The sequence below is a fragment of the Pygocentrus nattereri genome, chromosome 8 (assembly GCF_015220715.1).
Source record: "Pygocentrus nattereri isolate fPygNat1 chromosome 8, fPygNat1.pri, whole genome shotgun sequence".
Lineage (NCBI taxonomy): Eukaryota > Metazoa > Chordata > Actinopteri > Characiformes > Serrasalmidae > Pygocentrus > Pygocentrus nattereri.
Window position 1 is genome coordinate 26,652,103 of NC_051218.1, and position 18,203 is coordinate 26,670,305.

General features: G+C 41.5%; 1 protein-coding gene across 13 annotated transcripts in view; it reads left to right on the plus strand.

Moving 5' to 3' along the window:
- arhgef9b (Cdc42 guanine nucleotide exchange factor (GEF) 9b) overlaps positions 1 to 18,203 on the plus strand; it is a 67,380-nt gene that overhangs the window by 20,200 nt on the left and 28,977 nt on the right. The window contains exon 1 of one of the 13 annotated variants that reach the window (XM_037540340.1): positions 11,014 to 11,613. The exons of 9 other annotated variants lie outside the window; for them this stretch is intronic. Coding sequence is in view for 3 of the 4 variants with exons in the window: in XM_037540337.1 (XP_037396234.1) it covers positions 13,728 to 13,793 (66 nt within the window). In the remaining variant the exon portion in view is untranslated. Of the gene's footprint in view, positions 1 to 11,013; positions 11,614 to 13,541; positions 13,794 to 18,203 lie in introns of those variants that run through there. 3 more of the 13 variants (XM_037540339.1, XM_037540338.1, XM_037540337.1) reach the window with 3 other exon arrangements.

The following is an 18,203-nucleotide window of genomic DNA, read 5'->3' on the forward strand; positions in this document are numbered from 1 at the left end:
AGACCAAAGGTGTAGTCAATTGTAAACTGGTATAACTGGTCTATTATTCATATTAATCAAGTTACTAGAGCAAACTTTTCAAGGCTTTTTGATGCTTTGTTTTATTCGGGGAACAGACACAGTCTCAATTAGGAGGAACCTATGTGGCATCTCAAGGCAGGTTGCGGTTTCAGCAATTGTATTTATAGAATAAGACTTTTTATTAGCACTTGCCTTATTTACAGTATAAGTGCTAGCAATCGCCTTATTTTCAGCAGTAACATTAGCATTATGAGCTGCAGCTTTCTATTTTTGGCCCTACTTATGTGGCCTTTGCTTTGTAGTCAGCATCTTTGAGACATGCTAGGTGAGGAGTTGACTCCTGCAGCACATCCTGTTTAACAGGCTAATGCAGCTTGTTGTAGAGCCAGGCTACAGGATCTATCTGAACACTCGCTGTACTTTCCCAGATGTAAGACAATGCTTCTGCTAGTAACACCCTTGCAGTCTCTGTAGCAAGAGCAGTGATCTCCCTTGTGACTGATTTATTGAGCAAATGACTTAGTTTACGCTCAGTTGGTTCCCAGGCTCAAGTTCTCCTGACTTGCTGGCACCAGAGTACCACGGCTAATGCCTAATTGACTGTGTCCTGACTTGTTGCAGAAATAAGTCACCTGGTGCCCATGAGTTTATGGCAGTACCTTATACTGCATTTTATTCCCTTTTCTTTAAAACACCGACCGCCTAGCTCCCAAGAATCACTTTGCTAGAGACACATTGTCCCAAGATGTTTCATAAGCCCTATTTTCTTCTTGCTAAATAAAAAGGCTCTCTTGCAGTAATGGATCATGAATAGTCTGTCCAGTGTTCTGGATAAATATAAGGTGAGAGCCAGTCTCTTATGAGCATGAAAAACTTTAATGAAAATTCAAATCCCTGGGGTTTCTCAGCATGACAGTGTGTGTGTGTGGGGGGGGTGTAATCTTACTGTAGAAATGTACTGAGTGAGGTGACACTGATAGAACAGTGGTTTGTTATTATTTTAGTGCTGTTAATTGGTCTTTTGTGTAAGACAAAAAACTGTTTTTTTTATCACAGTTACCCTCTGCCTCTTACATGTCACTATTCCTTACAGGTATTTTATGTAATTGAAGTTTTGTAAAAATAAATAAATAAACACATTTAGCTATACAAATGCACATGCATACATCTGCACGTACATATACGTATTAAAAAGTCTTTGGGTGATGTTATTTTATTGAGAGGACACACTCCATTTTGCTGGCCTACTTGTGTAGATCCAAACTGGGGAAGTGGTTGTGATTTTGTGTGTTTAATAATGGGCTAAAATCACGCAGTGCAAGGATATGGCAGGAATATACCAAGGCAGAAAGTTCAATGGGAGCAGATCCTCGTTCACTGCCAGCTGGAGTCATTTGTTAATAAGCGCAGCAGCTACAATAGGCTTACATTATATATTATCAGGTTATATTGAATATTGATATCTGTGTATTTCTATAAGTATGATTAAAGGAGAGTGGTATTGCGCTAATATGTGACACCAGTATCAGTATCAATACAGTCCTAGTAGAGAACAGCCGATTTTAAAAATCGGCCTCAGACATTCATGAGCTAGTCAGATCTCCATCTGTGTGAAAGCTTTCATAGCAGAAAGGAGTTATAGATATTTGCATATTCCAGTTCTCCAGGAATTCTCCAGTGATATATGAGATGATATAGATGTCAAGTGTAGTTAAGCTAGGCCTTCTTTACATTTGCTAAATTTTGGGAAATACAGTTAGACATGAGTGGATACAGATTGTCAAATTATGCTGAAATAAAAAATGTTTATGTTGATTTTTTACATTTTTATCAGCTGAGTTAATGACAAGACTTGTTATAGATGCAGTTTTTTTAAAAACTGAAACATAATTGTTTGAAGTGTCTTGCCATAAAATAAATGACATGGGAAAATTTCTAATGTCTTAGTGGAAAGTTATGTGAGATGTAAAGCATAATGCTGTAAAAAGTAATTTATATAGGTGTTGTTGAGGTGCCACTCATTCACCATCTAACACTGAACAAGACTATGACTACTAGTCATATATTAATGAAGTGACTATAATGCAGTGCAATGTAATATTACATTACAACAAAAGAACAAAAAACTAAAAAAGTGTTGTGTATGCTGTCCTAAAACCTGATGATCAATTGGTATGTAGTCATAATAACAATGAAGCAAATTATTAAGTCATTTGGTATTTGACTTCAGGATATAGAAACAGTTGTATGGATAGTTCTTTAGCGGAATATCATAAAAGCTCAGATTAACTTTCTTTGCAATTACATGAAGGATATTTGCTGTATTAGAGGCTTTTTCATCAGGTAACTGACTCTTGTTCCTTTCTCATAAGATGCTGTATGATGATGAAGTACATCCTATTGTACATCCTATTTTAGATGAAGTAGCTATTTTATTGTTTGAAAATAAGTGTACCTGTCACGTATTGGTAACGCTTTTGGCTTAAAGACTTAATAAAACATTTGTACTTAATCAAATAATGAAATATATGAATGTTTGTGTAAAAAACAGAGGCAGTGCAGCTGTTTACATATATTTTAATCTCTACAAGTCATCGTTGTTGCCGGCGATATCAAAAGCATTATATAGCTTGATATTTCTCTTTCACAACTCATTGACACTAGCGGTAAAATTAAAAATGTTCTATCCATCTCATGTTCATTAATAAATTAACATGTTTTGTTATGATTTTAATTTGCTGAAATGTATTGCATATGAACAATCTTGTTTTGCAGAATATCTTCTTTTACAGTTGTGGCACAGTTAAGATTTGTTGTTATCAATACAATCCAGACTCAAACATCTCGATACAGAATGGAAATGGAATGTGGATTTATTTTTATCTTTGGATTTTAATGTAAAATTTTTACAATGTAAAATAGAAAACAAAATAGCTGAAAATCCAGTAAAAGAGTGGAATGGTCCGCAACTCTGACTGGCTAATGGGCAATAAAGTTCAATGCTACTCATCAGTCAGCATCAAATCAATTAACTTTATTGAACTGAGCATCTTATTGGCTATTGGCTATTAATGTCCACATTGGCTGAAATGATATCTATCAGCATGGAATTAGAGCGTTTTGTGTGCTACTGTGTTTTCTATCACTGTATATATAATGCACAAGGCTTCCTTTTTGTTGATGTAATTGTAATCACATAAGTGTGCAGTCGTTTAGGCACAGATATTCACCAATTCAGGCATATGATCATTTTCTTCATTATGTAAATGTGTTTTCTTGTTTAAAAAGGTAGATTAAATCTACAAATTTTCAGCTGTTACATCACATTCTTCATATATTAAATTAATGCAGCAACGGCGCTGAGAAATCTTATGATTAATGTAGAAGATTAAACATCAGAGACAGCATTTTGCACCGGCCGCAGGACTTATTTTATTTTGAAAAGCCTAGACTGAGTATGAGGGATAGGGAAATATTTTTTACATTGAACTAGGACTGGTTAATAATGTAGTTTTATTTATTATTATTGTAGCACCGCATGTGCTACCCCGGGCTCAAAGAGGACACTGGAGGCAGGATTCACAGCTGCAGCAGACATGCTTTAATTTCATCCAAAACAAACCAAACACAACCAATGGTATGCTGGCCACTTTCCAGTGGCTTAAGCTAACTAGACTTTTCAGTCTGCTTCACTGAGCTTTTCAACTCTGTCAGTCTCTTGCTGCAGCTTGTCCCTCTCTCCAGATCAGAATCAGCATGAGCACTGGAGCCGAGAGGGAACGAGAGCTTGGCGCTCCGCCTCCTCGTTACTGCCCCCAGCTGGCAGCTCGGCTTCCCGGGTCAAACGTGAGGTGTAGTGAGGTGGCCTCACTGTGTAACCGGGGGCTGGGCCCAGGCGGCTGAGCTCAGGACTCGCTCCTTGCCAGCACCGTCGTCATCCTCCTCCTCCCGCTGTCGCTCCCGTGACTCGTGTCAATCTCGTCCATCGGGAGACCTCTGGCTTTGTGCTCCGCCCCCTCCACACTCGAGGCTCTCTCCTCGGTGTCCTCGCTGAGGTTCGTCACCGCTGGGTGTTCGGGCCCCGTCTTCCTACCGGCTCTCGCAGCCATCATTGTCGCGGCCCGGGGACGGGCGCATGCCACAATTATGTTATCTATTATCTATAGTATATGTAAAGTAGATACAGTGTTTCAGCAGTCCATGAAACCGGTATTGTGGCATAGTAGGTTAGCAGTGTGCCAGCTTATAGCCAAGAACTTCACTTTTCTTGACAAGTGCTTTCTAGTTTAAAACTGTAACACTGTGTTCAATAAATAACCTTTTATCCCTCACACAAATAGCCTGCTCACGATATTCTGAAATTGAATGAATAAACAGATGATATCATAACAATGGTGACAGCACGGTGCACAGGAAGACTACTTCATGATATTTATAGGCCTTCTTAGCCTGGCGCTGAGGCCTCTTAGCAGGAAGCAGGAAGTGAGTGCAGCTGACGGAGGGACAGAGGCTGAACAAAAGAAGCAGTCTGTGCAGAGAGGAAATGGGTGGGGTGGCCATTCCCTCACATTAGCAAATTATGCACTACAAATAGCGTCATTTGCTAAGAAGAACAAAATCCTTGTAATCATCTCACACAGTGAACCTCAGAAGCAATTATGTTATGCTGAAATGAAGTTTCAAGGCAGAGCCCAAAATGTGCAGATGGACGGCTCGCCCCAAACCTATTTATGGAATGTGTCAAGGGGTGTTTCCAAAGTGATTACCTCTTAATCTCAGACATTAGAAGCTCCTGTCTGAGATATTTCCATAGAAATCACAATATTTATTTCAATAAAATGGGAAGTTTTTCTGATTATTTGTATTGTTTTTTTCTTACTTAATGTTTGACCGTGATAATGAACATGCAGCATTGAGAAAGCACAAAGGAAAAATGTTGATATGTAAACAACATGAACTAGCTAAGTGCACAGTGCATCCAACAATATTGTTTATCATTTTCATTTCATAACCATTCTCATTTTTTATTTTTGCATTTTTATATGATGATAGAAAACATTGTAGTACACAGAAAGCTCCAATTACACATGCTGATACATTTTCGCTCGGTATTGTGGGCATGCATGCTTTGTAACTCTTCTGGTTGGCAGATTTAAACCAGGTTAAAGGGTAATTGACCACATTCTCTAAATGTATAGCTGATGAGACGTGCAGTTTAAAGCCAGCAGCCATGTGCACAGGAAGACCTCAGGGGATGAGTGAGTGCCCACCCTTTTGCCCTCAGATTATAGATAACGCTCTTGGTTTCTTGGTTCACATGTGTGATCATTTTGTTTTATAGGGCCATTTTTCAAGAATCATTCTGCTAAAGCTTAGCTAAGGTAATAAATCTAGTTGGTTGGCTAGGGTTCCACAAGCTTCATTGCTTTAGGGGCCTCCACTCTGGTGCAGTACCAGTACCTGTACTGAAATCCTGGTACCTGAGATTTCAACTTCGTCAAGTCCAATTAAATGCATATATCTTGCTCATAAAGCACAGATAAACTCTTTAAGAAAGCACCTAATTGTATGTGATTATTTTGAACAACCAAACGTAATGTTAGAGCAGCAATAATGTGTAAAACCAAGTTTTTGTTATTGTAAAGAATCAACTTTTGCCAGGCTCTGTAGAGCTCTTTATAATGTAGTGGGTAATGTTACAAAATTCATATTCATGTTGGAATTTTTTGGGTGCTTTGGGAAAACCTTCTGATAAAATGCTTGGTTTTCTCTGTTTGATAAGAGTGTTTGCAATATTCTGTAACTTATATAAGGTTAAATCACATTTATGTTGCTGTTTTCCCTCCTTGATCCCCTGCCCCCCCAAAATGTCTAAAAGGAAGAAATAGTTTTTTGCCCTGATATCAAAGAGTTAATATTACAAACAATGTATATATTATTGCTGTGCCTGTAAGGAATGGCTTTGTTTATGATAACATAAATTATTGAAGATGTCTTGGCACCTGGGCTTATTAAACCCTTAAATGCCCGGGGTCTGCTGGCGAACCCAACGTTTTATTGCACATTTTTATAATCTAAGAATAGCTCAACCAGTTTTCATTGAAGTCATTGTAGTTATTGAATAATAAGCCCTAGTAAGCCTGGGATTTTAAGGGGTTAAATTGAGTGGTATTTACCTGTCAAGTAGTGAAAACTCCTAACATCTGGCTATATGAAACATAGTTTGATTAGAGCATGATGCATAGTCAAAATAGTCTAAATGTGCGGACGGCAGGATTTTGTAACTGTGTCAAAAAGATAAGAAATGCTGAGGAGTCTTGAATAACAAATATAAAACCCTGCCTTTCTGGCTTTTGCCTGAAAGATGTATAGGCAGGGAAGTGTCAGCTTCTGCTCACTGGCGAAATTCTTAAACCTGAACCCTAAAACTGACAAATCAATGCATAGCTGCCCTAATCACCCGCAATAAAGCAGCATTAGCGGTGACATTTTGAGTTCTCCCTTTTCGCTTTTATTTTGATGCTTCAGCCATTTCCATAATCCCCCCTCTGTCTCTTTTCATGGAGGGACTTTATTTGTCAGTCTCGGTCCACATCTTTCACAACAGCCAGGGAATGAATGGAGGATCTGCTAAGTGCATGAATCTCTAAGTGGTTGAATCACTGCAAGAGAAAGTATGGCTGCGATGGATTCAAAACTGCTCTCCACTGACCTTCTTCTGTTTCTTAGCTGGATATTGACGACACTTTGACAAACTTGACTTTGACCATGTATGAATTCATGAAACGTATTTGCATCTGTTGGTCTTGCAATTTGGAATTTCAGATGTGACCTTTGCTGTCTAAATGTCAGGAGCGAGCAGAGGCAGCAGTTGGGGAGCTTGGTCTCCGGCTTATGTAACTGTCCCCACCACGTCAGCGAAACCTAGTAAACAAAGTGCATGAAGAAGCTTCACATATTTCTATCATTATTTGCTATATACACTATAAGGACCAAAGTATTGGGACACATACACATTGCACCTACAGGAGCTTTTATGACCTCCCATTTTAAAATCCATAGGTATTAATATGGAGCTTGCAGTTACAACAGCTTCCACTCCTCTAGGAAGCTTTTTTTTTTGGAGTGTGTCTGTGGGAATTTTTGTCCGTCCATTTAGAAGCACATTTGGGAGGTCAGATACTGATGTTGGTCAAGAGGGCCTAACTCTCCAGAGTCCATGGTGGTGCGCTTTATACCACTCAATCTAATGCTTGCCCTTGTGCTTGGTGATGTAAGGCTTGCATGCAGCTGCTTAGCCGTAACTTTGGCCTGTAACTTTGCGTGGTCTGACACTTGTTTGGCTGAGTTGCTGTGTCACTCCGGTTGAGGATGTCCGACAGGCGCTTAATTGGGTTAAGGTCTGGAGACATACTTGGCCAGTCCATCAGCTTTACCTTCAGCCTTTTACCTTTATCTTGGAGGTGTGTTTGGGGTCGTTATTGTGTTGGAAAACTGCCATGCGGTGCAGTTTCCAAAGGGAGGGGATCATGCTCTGCTTCAGAATGTCATAGTACATGTTGAAATTCATGTTTCCCTCAATGAACCGCAGCTCCCCAGTGCCAGCAGCACTCATGCAGCTCCAGACTATGATGCTACCACCACCATGTTTGACTGTAGGCAAGAGTCTGTTGTCTTGATACTCTTCAACAGGGCGTACTGAACACCATCTGGGCCAAACAACTTTATCTTGGTTTCATCACAGGACATGGTTCCAGTAATCCATGTTCTTGGACTGCTTGTCTTCAGCAAGCTGTTTGTGGTCTTTCTTGTGCATCAGCTTCAGAAGAGGTTCCATTCTGGGAGGAGATGCAGCCTGAGTTGATGCATTGTGCAGCATATGGTCTGAGCACTGATAGGCTGAACTCCTTCTTCAATCTCTGCAGCAGTGCTGGCAGCAGTCATGTGTCTATTTTTTGAAGCCAAACTCTGGATATGATGCTGAACATGTGGACTCAACTTCTTTGGTCGACCCTGCTGAGGCCTGTTTCGAGTGGAGCCTGTCCTGGAAAACCGCTGTATGACCTTGGCCACCGTGCTATAGCTCAGTATCATATGGATAGATAGATAGATGGATACTTTATTGATCCCAAAGGAAATTTAGTTTCAGGGTGTTAGCAGTCTTTTTATAGTCTAGGCCATCTTTGTGGAGAGCAACAATTCTATTTCTCACATCCTCAAAGAGTTCTTTGCCATGATCATTGTATGAGCAAATTGTATCCAAAACACCAAATTTAACAGCCCTGCTCCCCATTTACACCTGGAACCTTGTAACTGTAACGAGTCACATGACACCAGGGAGGGACATCACACCTGTGATGATTATTCATAAGGATGCATGACCTACATTGTTACAGGACTGAGATACTGAGAAACTGGAAACTGAGATAAAAGCAATTGCAGGCTCAATTATAAATATTACACTATAGTGCCTTCCTTTCATCTATGTTCACCTCTCTTTGAATGCTACCTCATAATGCAGTGAGCAAGTATTATGAAGTTTATAGACAATAGTACAAAGTAATTCCTTCATTGTACTACTGAAGTGAAAAGAACAAGAAATGATTATACTTGATAATGTGTAATTTAGCAAACTGGATCTAATGGGTAAGTCAAGTTATGAGTTCAGTCATTTGGGACAATTTTATTTCCTCTTTTTTAAACAGAGCAAGAGATATTTTGATTTAAGCCAACTTGCACATGATTGATGATTGTAGTGCCCCCCATAAGGTAGTTCCTTTAAAATTAGGCATACTCTCTTAGAGTGTAATACAGTAGATGTGTGCCAAATTTCATCCTCATCAGACAATGCATGACTTAATTTAGCCAAAGGGTTTGCCTTGTTGAATTGGCAAACATTGTATTTAAAATTCATGCTGGAGCCTATCCCAGCAGTCTTCGGGCGGAAGGCAGGATACACCCTGGACAGGTCGCCAGTCCATCGCAGGGCGGAGTTGTACTCAATATCTCAAATATTTTGTTTAGTTTAAGCTAAGAAGTCAATGAAAAGAGAGCACTGACAAATAGTGCAGAAATTGTAAAGAAAACATTTAGTGCTTCACTGTAGCGCCCCCTTCAGGCAGATCACGCTCCTCTCACTTGCCTGAGTAACAGGAGTAATTACAATTTATCCACTAAATTTCCTGTTTGTATGAACTATGATTTTGTCTGGACAATTTGCTTTAGCAGAGGGTCCAAAAAATAAGAAAAAGTTTGATCAATTCCAAAATGGCTCCAGCACTATGCCCCTGGTCCCTAATAAGGTCTTTGGTTCCTAAATGTAACCATTCGCTCTGTGAATGTTGTCCTGTGGTTGTAAGGATATGTATGGCTTACATACATACATACATACATACATACATTCATGTTTCCATACACCTGTCCGTACAGCTGTTCATCCCAGCAGCCCATGAGCCCTCTGTGTAGTGTACTTTTATCTAAAGGGATTTAGGGTGAGAAGATATTTTACAAATGTGGAATAAGCGCAGGGCGGCACGGTGGCGTGGTGGGTAGCGCTGTCGCCTCACAGCGAGGAGGGCCTGGGTTCGATTCCCTGGCCGGGCGACCAGGGTCCTCTCTGTGTGGAGTTTGCATGTTGTCTGCGTGGGTTTCCTCCCACAGTCCAAAGACATGCAGTCAGGCCAATTGGATGTGCTAAATTGCCCCTAGGTGTGAGTGTGTGAGTGTCTGCCCTGCGATGGACTGGCGACCCATCCAGGGTGTATCCTGCCTTCCGCCCAAAGACTGCTGGGATAGGCTCCAGCACCCCCCCGCGCGACCCTGACGGAGAAGCGGCTTAGAAAATGGATGGATGGAATAAGTGCATAACATAATGTGTCAGTTGAATTACTCATACTACGTTGAACTACATTTTGTGTAGACATGTTTGTCAAAATAATAATGGAAATAAATTAATTAAAACTGAATTGCCTTGTCTGCGGAGGACTGGTGACCTGTCCAGGGTGTTTCCTGCCTTCCTGGATTCAATGACAACATTTTATTACTGACATTCACACAGTAGCTCCTTAACGAGAGTCATCACTTAACATGATCATGGGTGTGCTTGAGAGCTTCATGATACAGATTTCCATGGCTAAGCAGCTGCATACAAGCCTAAGATCACTATGTGCAATACTAGATTTTGGTTGGAGTGGTATTAAAGCAGATCACTACTGGACTCTAGAGCAGTGGAAATGTGTTCTCTGGAGTGATCAATCACACTTCATTATCTGGTGGTCTGATGGATGAATTCTGGATTTTTCAGGGTTTGGACTCAGCACCTTAGTTCCATTGAAGGGTAATGTTAATGCAATGAGACATTTAAATGATTTCACGTTTGTGTAAACAGTTTGGGGGAGGCCCACTCCTGTTCCAGCATGACTCCCCTGTGCCAAGTCCATAAAGACATGGTTTGACAAGTTTGGCGTGGGGGAACAGCGGCCTACACAGAGCCCTGACCTCAGCCCCCCACTGAACACCTTTGGAATGAACTAGAATGTTGTTTGCGAGCAAATCTTTCTTGTGCGACATCAGTGCTTGACCTTACTAATGCTCTTTTAACTAAATTTCAAAAGACAGGCTGTAGAATTTTGTGTAATCCTTTTCAGAAGGGTGGAGGCTGTTATGGACGCGAAAAGGGGGCTAACGTCACAACAATGCCTTGATTTTGGCGTGGAATGTCTAAAAAGCTCCTAAAGGGGGTTTGGTCAGGTGTCCACACACGTATTGTTATACTGAATATTTTATTGAGGATAAATCTGTCATATATTACAAAACAATATTTCTGACTGAGAAATCAGTGACCCCGCATTCAAGACACGGAAAGCACTTGTTAGCGTCCATGAGCGCTTAACACGCAGTGGGTGCTTATAAACATTCAGAGCGCGCTCATTAAGACGCTTAGTCCGTCTCTCGCCTGCAGCCTCCCGCAGGGGGAGCGCGCAGCTGCAGCCACACGTCGCGCATGCCGTAGAAAAACCTCCTCACTGCTGCTGCTGCTGCCATCGATGCGCGCGCAGCGTTTTTATGCAAGCGAGGGTGAAAAAAAACGCAACCACCCAAAGCTGCCAGCTAACACCGGCTGGCGTCCGCCCGCCTCGAAGCCAAACGAGCCCTCGTGCCGAACAGACGCAGAATGACGATGACGATGGTGAGGCTGCTGCTTCTTCCTCTGTTTGCCTGCTTTGTCTCTTAAAGGCGTACGAAGACGAAAAATCGGTATCGAGCGCGGCGCGCATCGAGTCCGCATCGTGGTTAATCATGGTGGCCGCATGGACAGTTACGCAGACGGCAGGCTGACCACAGCGCGCGACCTGCCCGCGCAACAGCCGCACGAGAATCACAGCCTCCTGCATTGCACCATGACCTTGGACGCGCAGACGGTGGTGGTGTTTGCCGTGGTCGCCATCCTCGTGCTCGTGAACGTGATACTCATGTTCTTCTTGAGCTCCCGTTAAAAAACAAGGATTTTTGGGGGGCGATCCAGCGGGCCATTTACAGTGAAGGGGGAACCTTGGCGGCCCGACCATGGCAACACAGATATGAACGACGTTGGTACATCATTATAGCCTACATACCCCCTCCCCCCATCCAGTACCCATTTATTTTGTGCTGTCTTGTCTTGCAGATCTTTCTGTTAACGCACGCGCTCGCCTAGTCCTAGGTGTATCTCAGTGGTCAGTTAGTTCTGACCAATTGCTCTCTTGCAGCTGACTCTTGTGACTAACCCCCTCTCCTTCCTCAGCTACCGTGTTATGGATGTGTCACAGTCGTATGTGCTCTAAAAGTTGTTTATTATGAGTCTTAATATGTAAGTTTGCAGTTTTGTGGCCTGCTGTTATGTAAACGAAAGAAAATCAGGCCAGGGCTGATGGTGAGGAAATTGGTAATGTGAGACTTTTAAAAATAAAAAGGCATATAGATGGTTATTGGCTTCCAGTTGTTCTAGAAACTTTACATTATGTGGAACGTTAAAAGGTTCCTCACATTTACATCTCATTTGCAACCATGGGTCTTTAAAGATCCACCCATTGAAAAGTTCTTCAGGGAACAACTGTCCTTCTAAGCCAGAACAAATTATAGTCTTTGAATAAAGGCTCCTAGATGGTTCTACACTCTTAAAACACAGAAAATGGTTCTTCATAGAATCATGAAGACCCTTTCATGATGCAAAGTGTTCTTTGAGTGTTCGTGGCTCCATATACACTGTTAAAAATAAAGGCTCAGTGCAGGTACATTTTGTCTTCATCAAGGTACAAGCAATGTACATGTAACGTTAAAGGTTCATCAGTGGTTTTAAGGTCCAATTGTGTACCCTAAATAATTTTTTTTGCAGTACAAAATTACAAATGATGTAGCCTTGAGGGTACCACCCCACTGACAAGAGGGGTACTGCCCCAGTGACAGTTACATACCTTTATTTCTGAGAGTGTAGTACAGTTTCTTTAGCAAAAAAAGAAAAAAAAATGGAAAAAAAGGACCATTTTTTGTATAAAAGCCTGACTGAAATAGAAACTTGTTGACATTATAAGAAGGTGTACATCTCATTTGCAACAGAGGTTCTTTAAAGATCCATCCATTGGAAGTGGTCCTTCTATGGCATTGCTTCAAAAAAAAAAGCTTATGACATCTTTAGACATAGACTGGCTTTTATTATTAAGAGCGTATATCAAACATATTGTCTGTCTAGTTAATTTGTTTAATAGTGTTATTTTAGAAACTAGTCGTTGTCAGGGCTGTTCAACTTTCATCACTGTGATGCCTAATCTGATGAACTTGGAATTAGATTGAAATGATTCCTCATAGATGAGTGTATAAATGCCAGAAGCATTCCTAAGCACAGCATCTACATCAGTATGCTAATTTTTGATTGTACTGGATGGTGAAATGATAAAAACAACATGGATTATGGATTCTTTGAATTGTACAAAAATGTCTGATCTCAAAAACTCACTGCCATGTTGATAGAAAAAGACATAAATATGTCCAGGGGTCTAGATAAAAACTACTTAAAACTACAGCTATTATAGACTGGTTTGATGGCAGGAAAAGATTAGAAATATGAATGTTTAATGCGTTCAGAAGTGTTGTCACATGCAGGAGTGCATGTGGTGCCACATTTCCTCAGTTTCTGAAACACGTGGCAGTTCCAAATTCAATTTTCACCCCGAAACAGCTGTGAGAAACCACAAAAATATCCCAGTGTCACTTAACATTTGGGGCTTGGACTAAGTAGGACTGTAAAGGAGACCGGGCACTTGATGTGTTTTTTTTTCCCTGTGCCACAAGCTTTCCAGCATATCGTATGTCAAAGACGCATTACCTTTTGGACAAATTGAAGAAGCTAGGAGAAATCCTTTTGATATGCTGTTTGATCCCCAGTGAGGGTTTTTGTGTGTGTGCGTATGAGTCAGTTTTGTGGTGTTTTTTTCATGCTGGTTGGAAGCAGAGCAACTTTGATTGGCCCTCACTCCCAGGACATAAGTGTGTTACATAATATCTTTTGCCAGACATAGACTGGCGCTTCAGTAAAGCTGTGGAATGCTTAGAGGATGCTGTGCTGCTGACTACCTAGGCTGCTGAATAACGCCTCGCAGCTTTCTGCCTTTTTTCTCCTGGAAGACTTATGAATGAATCGGATGTTATTTTGTTTTTCCAATGCACCATGAATGTCTGAGCCGGCTAAATCCATGCATACTCTCGCCGAACATTTGCATGTAGCTGCCACAAATATGGTAAGACTATCATTTTCGTTCCACTTCTCTAATTAAGCTATTGTTTCAGTTTGTTTGCAGAAAGACCTTAATAAAGCCTGTGAAGGACTGAGCTCTAGCTTATCTGGGTATTGTCATCTGTGAGCAAAGGAAAATGACAAAAACAAACAGTGCTTAGCTGCTGCAGTTGATGAAATGGGAACGTAGATGAATTCCTCATATTATAAGAGCAGATGAAGGTAGTTCTGTAGACCATGTATGTAAAGGTGGCATGTTCTTTTGCTTTTATTTCTCCCCCTCTCTTTTTCTCCTTGCATTCAGATCATGTCTCTCTAGCCCTCACTGATACCGTTGCTGCTCAAGACTAGTGTTTTTAGAACGCTAGGCTGTGAAATTGCTCCCATGAAGGAGGATGCTTCAGAAAAAAAAGCATGAGGGGAGGCAGAGCGATTGATTATGTAACAATAATTTATTCAGACATGTTCAGAGAAGCCCTGGGATTCCATACGGAGAGGCAGCATCAAAGGCATATGAATCATAATGATCTTGATATAGCGGCACCTCATGTTTTTCCACTTGATTTTGTGCCCGCAAGATGAGATGTATATGCTTGTTGAATGACTAATAGGGAATGCCTGAGTTACATATAAATCAGTTGGAGTTAATTTGAAGTATTTGCTCATGGATTGATTGCACAAATAACTGATACAGTTCTTGATTTGTTGGCTTGGTAGAGAAACATTCCATTACTCATTCAGAGACATGTTAAAAGTGCTCCTTCCATGGTCAGTGTGATGGCCTGGGATATCATGAATTCAGTGCAAGGATTTTATTTGGCAACAGCCCAGGGAAACCTTCAGGCAGTAGCGGCTGTAGCAGCAGGACTGGAGTGCCTAAACCTGTGGCCATGCTAAACATTTATTACCATAATCACTCATGACTTCTTCACTATTATCCTCAACTGATCTGATGCATGTGCTTTCCATAATAAAGTTGAGATCTTAATAATTGATCACAGGTAGTGCTGGGCAATACTGATAACATTTGGTGTCACAATATTTTGTAGATGAATCACATTATTAAGATATCAGGTGATATTTAGCTTGCATTATTAAAGTTAATGAACTTTCTGAGCCTTATAAACCTGATACAGCTTGATTTGATTGGCTTGTTTTGTTTAGCTCCCTTTCATTTTGCACCAGTAGAAACCTTAAGTATTATTTTAAACAGTAACCTGGCAGAAAACAGATTTCCAGAAAGGAAACATATTTCATTTTTACTTATTTTGAGTTTTTTTATTTGACCTGAAACATCCAAAATACATTGTAGTCAACAAAATTCTTGTTATCTATCAATACCACTAAAATCTATATCACCACCTTCTCTTTTCTATACCAGTAATGAATCCTTAAGTATAGGCCAATACTGAAACCCTTTTTTCTCTTTTAACTCTTCTTCTTCTTCTTTTGGCTGCTCCCTTTAGGGGTCGCCACAGTGGATAATCTGCCGCCATCTTGCCCTATCCACTGCCTCCTCTACTTTTACACCAACCATCTCCATGTCCACCTTCACTACATCCATAAACCTTCTCTGAGGTCTGCCTCTTCTCCTTCTACCCGGCAGCTCCATCTCCAACATTCTTTGACCAATATATCCACTATTCCTCCTCAACACATGTCCAAACCATCTCAACCTGGCCTCTCTGGCTTTATCTCCAAACTGCTCCACCTTCGCTGTCCCTCTGATTTGCTCATTTCCAATCTTGTCCATCCTTGTCACTCCCAACGAAAATCTCATCATATTCATCTCCGCCACCTCCAGCTCAGCCTCCTGTCTTTTAGACAGAGCCACAGTCTCCAAACCATACATCATAGCAGGACGCACTACTGTCTTGTAAACCTTCCCTTTCACTCTTGCTGCTATCCTTCTGTTATACATCAGCCCTGACATCAGTCTTCACCCACTCCGTCCTGCCTGCACCCTCTTCTTCACCTCTTTTCTACACTGTCCATTGCTCTGGATGGTTGACCCAAGATATTTGAAGTCATCCACCTTTACAACCTCTACTCCTTGCATCTTCACCTTTCCACCTGCTTCCTTCTCATTCACACACATGTATTCCATCTTGTTCATTCCTCTCCTCTCCAGTGCAAACCTCCACCTCTCCAGATTCTCTTCCACCTGCTCTCTACTCTCACCACAGATTACAATGTCATCTGCAAACATCATGTCCATGGAGCCTCCTGCCTGACCTAATCTGTCAACCTTTCCATCACCATTGCAAACAAGAAGGGGCTCAAAGCTGATCCCTGATGTAACCCTACCTTCACCTTGAAACCATTTGTCACTCCAACTGCACACGTCACCACTGTCTCACTATCCTCATACATGTCCTGCATCACCCACCCTAACATACTTTTCAGCTACACCTGACTTCCTCATACAGTACCACAGTTCCTCTCTTGGCCCCCTATCATATGCCTTCTCTAGATCCACAAAGACACAATGTAGCTCCTTCTGACCTTCTCTGTACTTCTCTAACAACACTCTCAATGCAAAAATTGCATCTGTGGTACTCTTTCTGGGCAGGAAACCAAACAGCTGCTCACTGATCTGAACCTCTCGCCTTAGCCTTGCTTCAACAACTCTGTCCCATACCTTCATGGTGTGGCTCATCAACTTTATACCTCTGTAGTTACTGCAGCTCTGCACATCACCCTTGTTCTTAAAAATGGGGACCAGTACACTGCTTCTCCAATCATCAGGCATCCTCTCACTCTCCAGGATTTTGTTAAACAACCTGGTTAAAAAGTCCACTAACTTCTCTCCTAAACATCTCCATACCTCCACAGGTATGTCATCTGGACCAACTGCCTTACCATTCTTCATCCCTTTTAAAGCTGCCCTCACTTCGACCTTACCAATTCTCTGCACTTCCTGGTCCACTATCTCTCCCGTTGTCCTCCTCTCTCGTTTTCCTCATTCATTAGTTCTTCAATGTACTCCTTCCATCTACTCAACACTCTCTGTTCACTCACTAGTACATTTCCCTCTCTATCCTTTATCAGCCTAACCTGCTGTACATCCTTTCCAGCTCTATCTCTCTATTTAGCCAAACGATACAAGTCCTTTACTCCTTCTTTACTGTCCAGCCTCTCATACAGCTCATCATAGGCCTGAGCCTTTGCCTTTGCCACCATTCTTTTCGCTATGCGACTAGCCTCACAGTACTCCTGCCTACTTCCTTCATCTCTCTTGTTATCTCACTTTTTCTTAGCTGCCTTCTTCTGAATACTCTCCTGGACTTCCTCATTCCACCACCAACTTTCCTTGTCTTTTTTCCTCTGACCAGATGAAACACCCAACACATTCTTGCCAGTTTCTCCCACCACCTTAGCTGTAGTTTCCCAGTCCTCAGGTAGCTCCTCACTGCCCCCAAGGGCCTGTTGCAATTTTTCCCTGATCTGCCTGCAACCATCCTCCTCCTTCAGCTTCCACCATCTAATCTTTGGCTCTGTCTTCACTCTCTTCCTCTTTGTCTCTAATCTCATTCTACAGACAACCACCCTATGCTGCCTTGCTACACTTTCCCCTGGTACCACTTTACAATCTCCAATCTCCTTTAGGTGGCATCTCCTGCTAAGGATATAATCCACCTGTGTGCACCTCCCTCCACTCTTGTATTTCACCCTGTGTTCTTCCCTTTTCTGAAAATAAGTGTTCACCACAGCCATTTCCATACCATGCAAAATCTACAACCATCTGACCTTCCGCATTTCTGTCTTTCACACCATACATACCCAGCACCTCTTCATCCCCTCTGTTCCCTTCACCAACATGTCCATTGAAGTCTGCCTTTTTTCTCTTTTAACTAAGTTTTAAATAAGCAGTGTAGTTGAAACACTTCACTTAAGATGAGCATTTATTTTGCTGAGACTCCTTAAACTTTCTTCAACCCCACGGGAAGAAATGCACAGCTAACAACATGACATTACTCAAAATGATTGTGCTGTTTCAGGCTAGATTTGTTACAGGAGTGGATTGGATTCATTCTTGCCATAACCCCTCCTATCTAGCCCTTTCTGCAGTCCTATGGGTATACCAGTATACACAATATTGCTTAGCATCAAGCACAGAGAGATCCAGCTCACTGGTTCAAACCTTCTTGACCTGAATCACCAACTTTATGCTTCAGTTCATAGTGCAGGCGTGTTTTGTTCACTTTTTAACAGTGAATGTGGAAAGAATATCAAATCTGCCTACACAACATATCAAGGTTGGCTGTGTCAGCTTCAAGGTGAATGAATCCTTCAGCTGGTTGAGGCTAGCACTGGAAGGCAGGTTGATATGAGGTGATGGGTGCTTGCTAATACTATCTCCTAAGTCTTAATGAGATTGGCCTTTAGTTCGCCGACTGCCTCCCAAGAATAC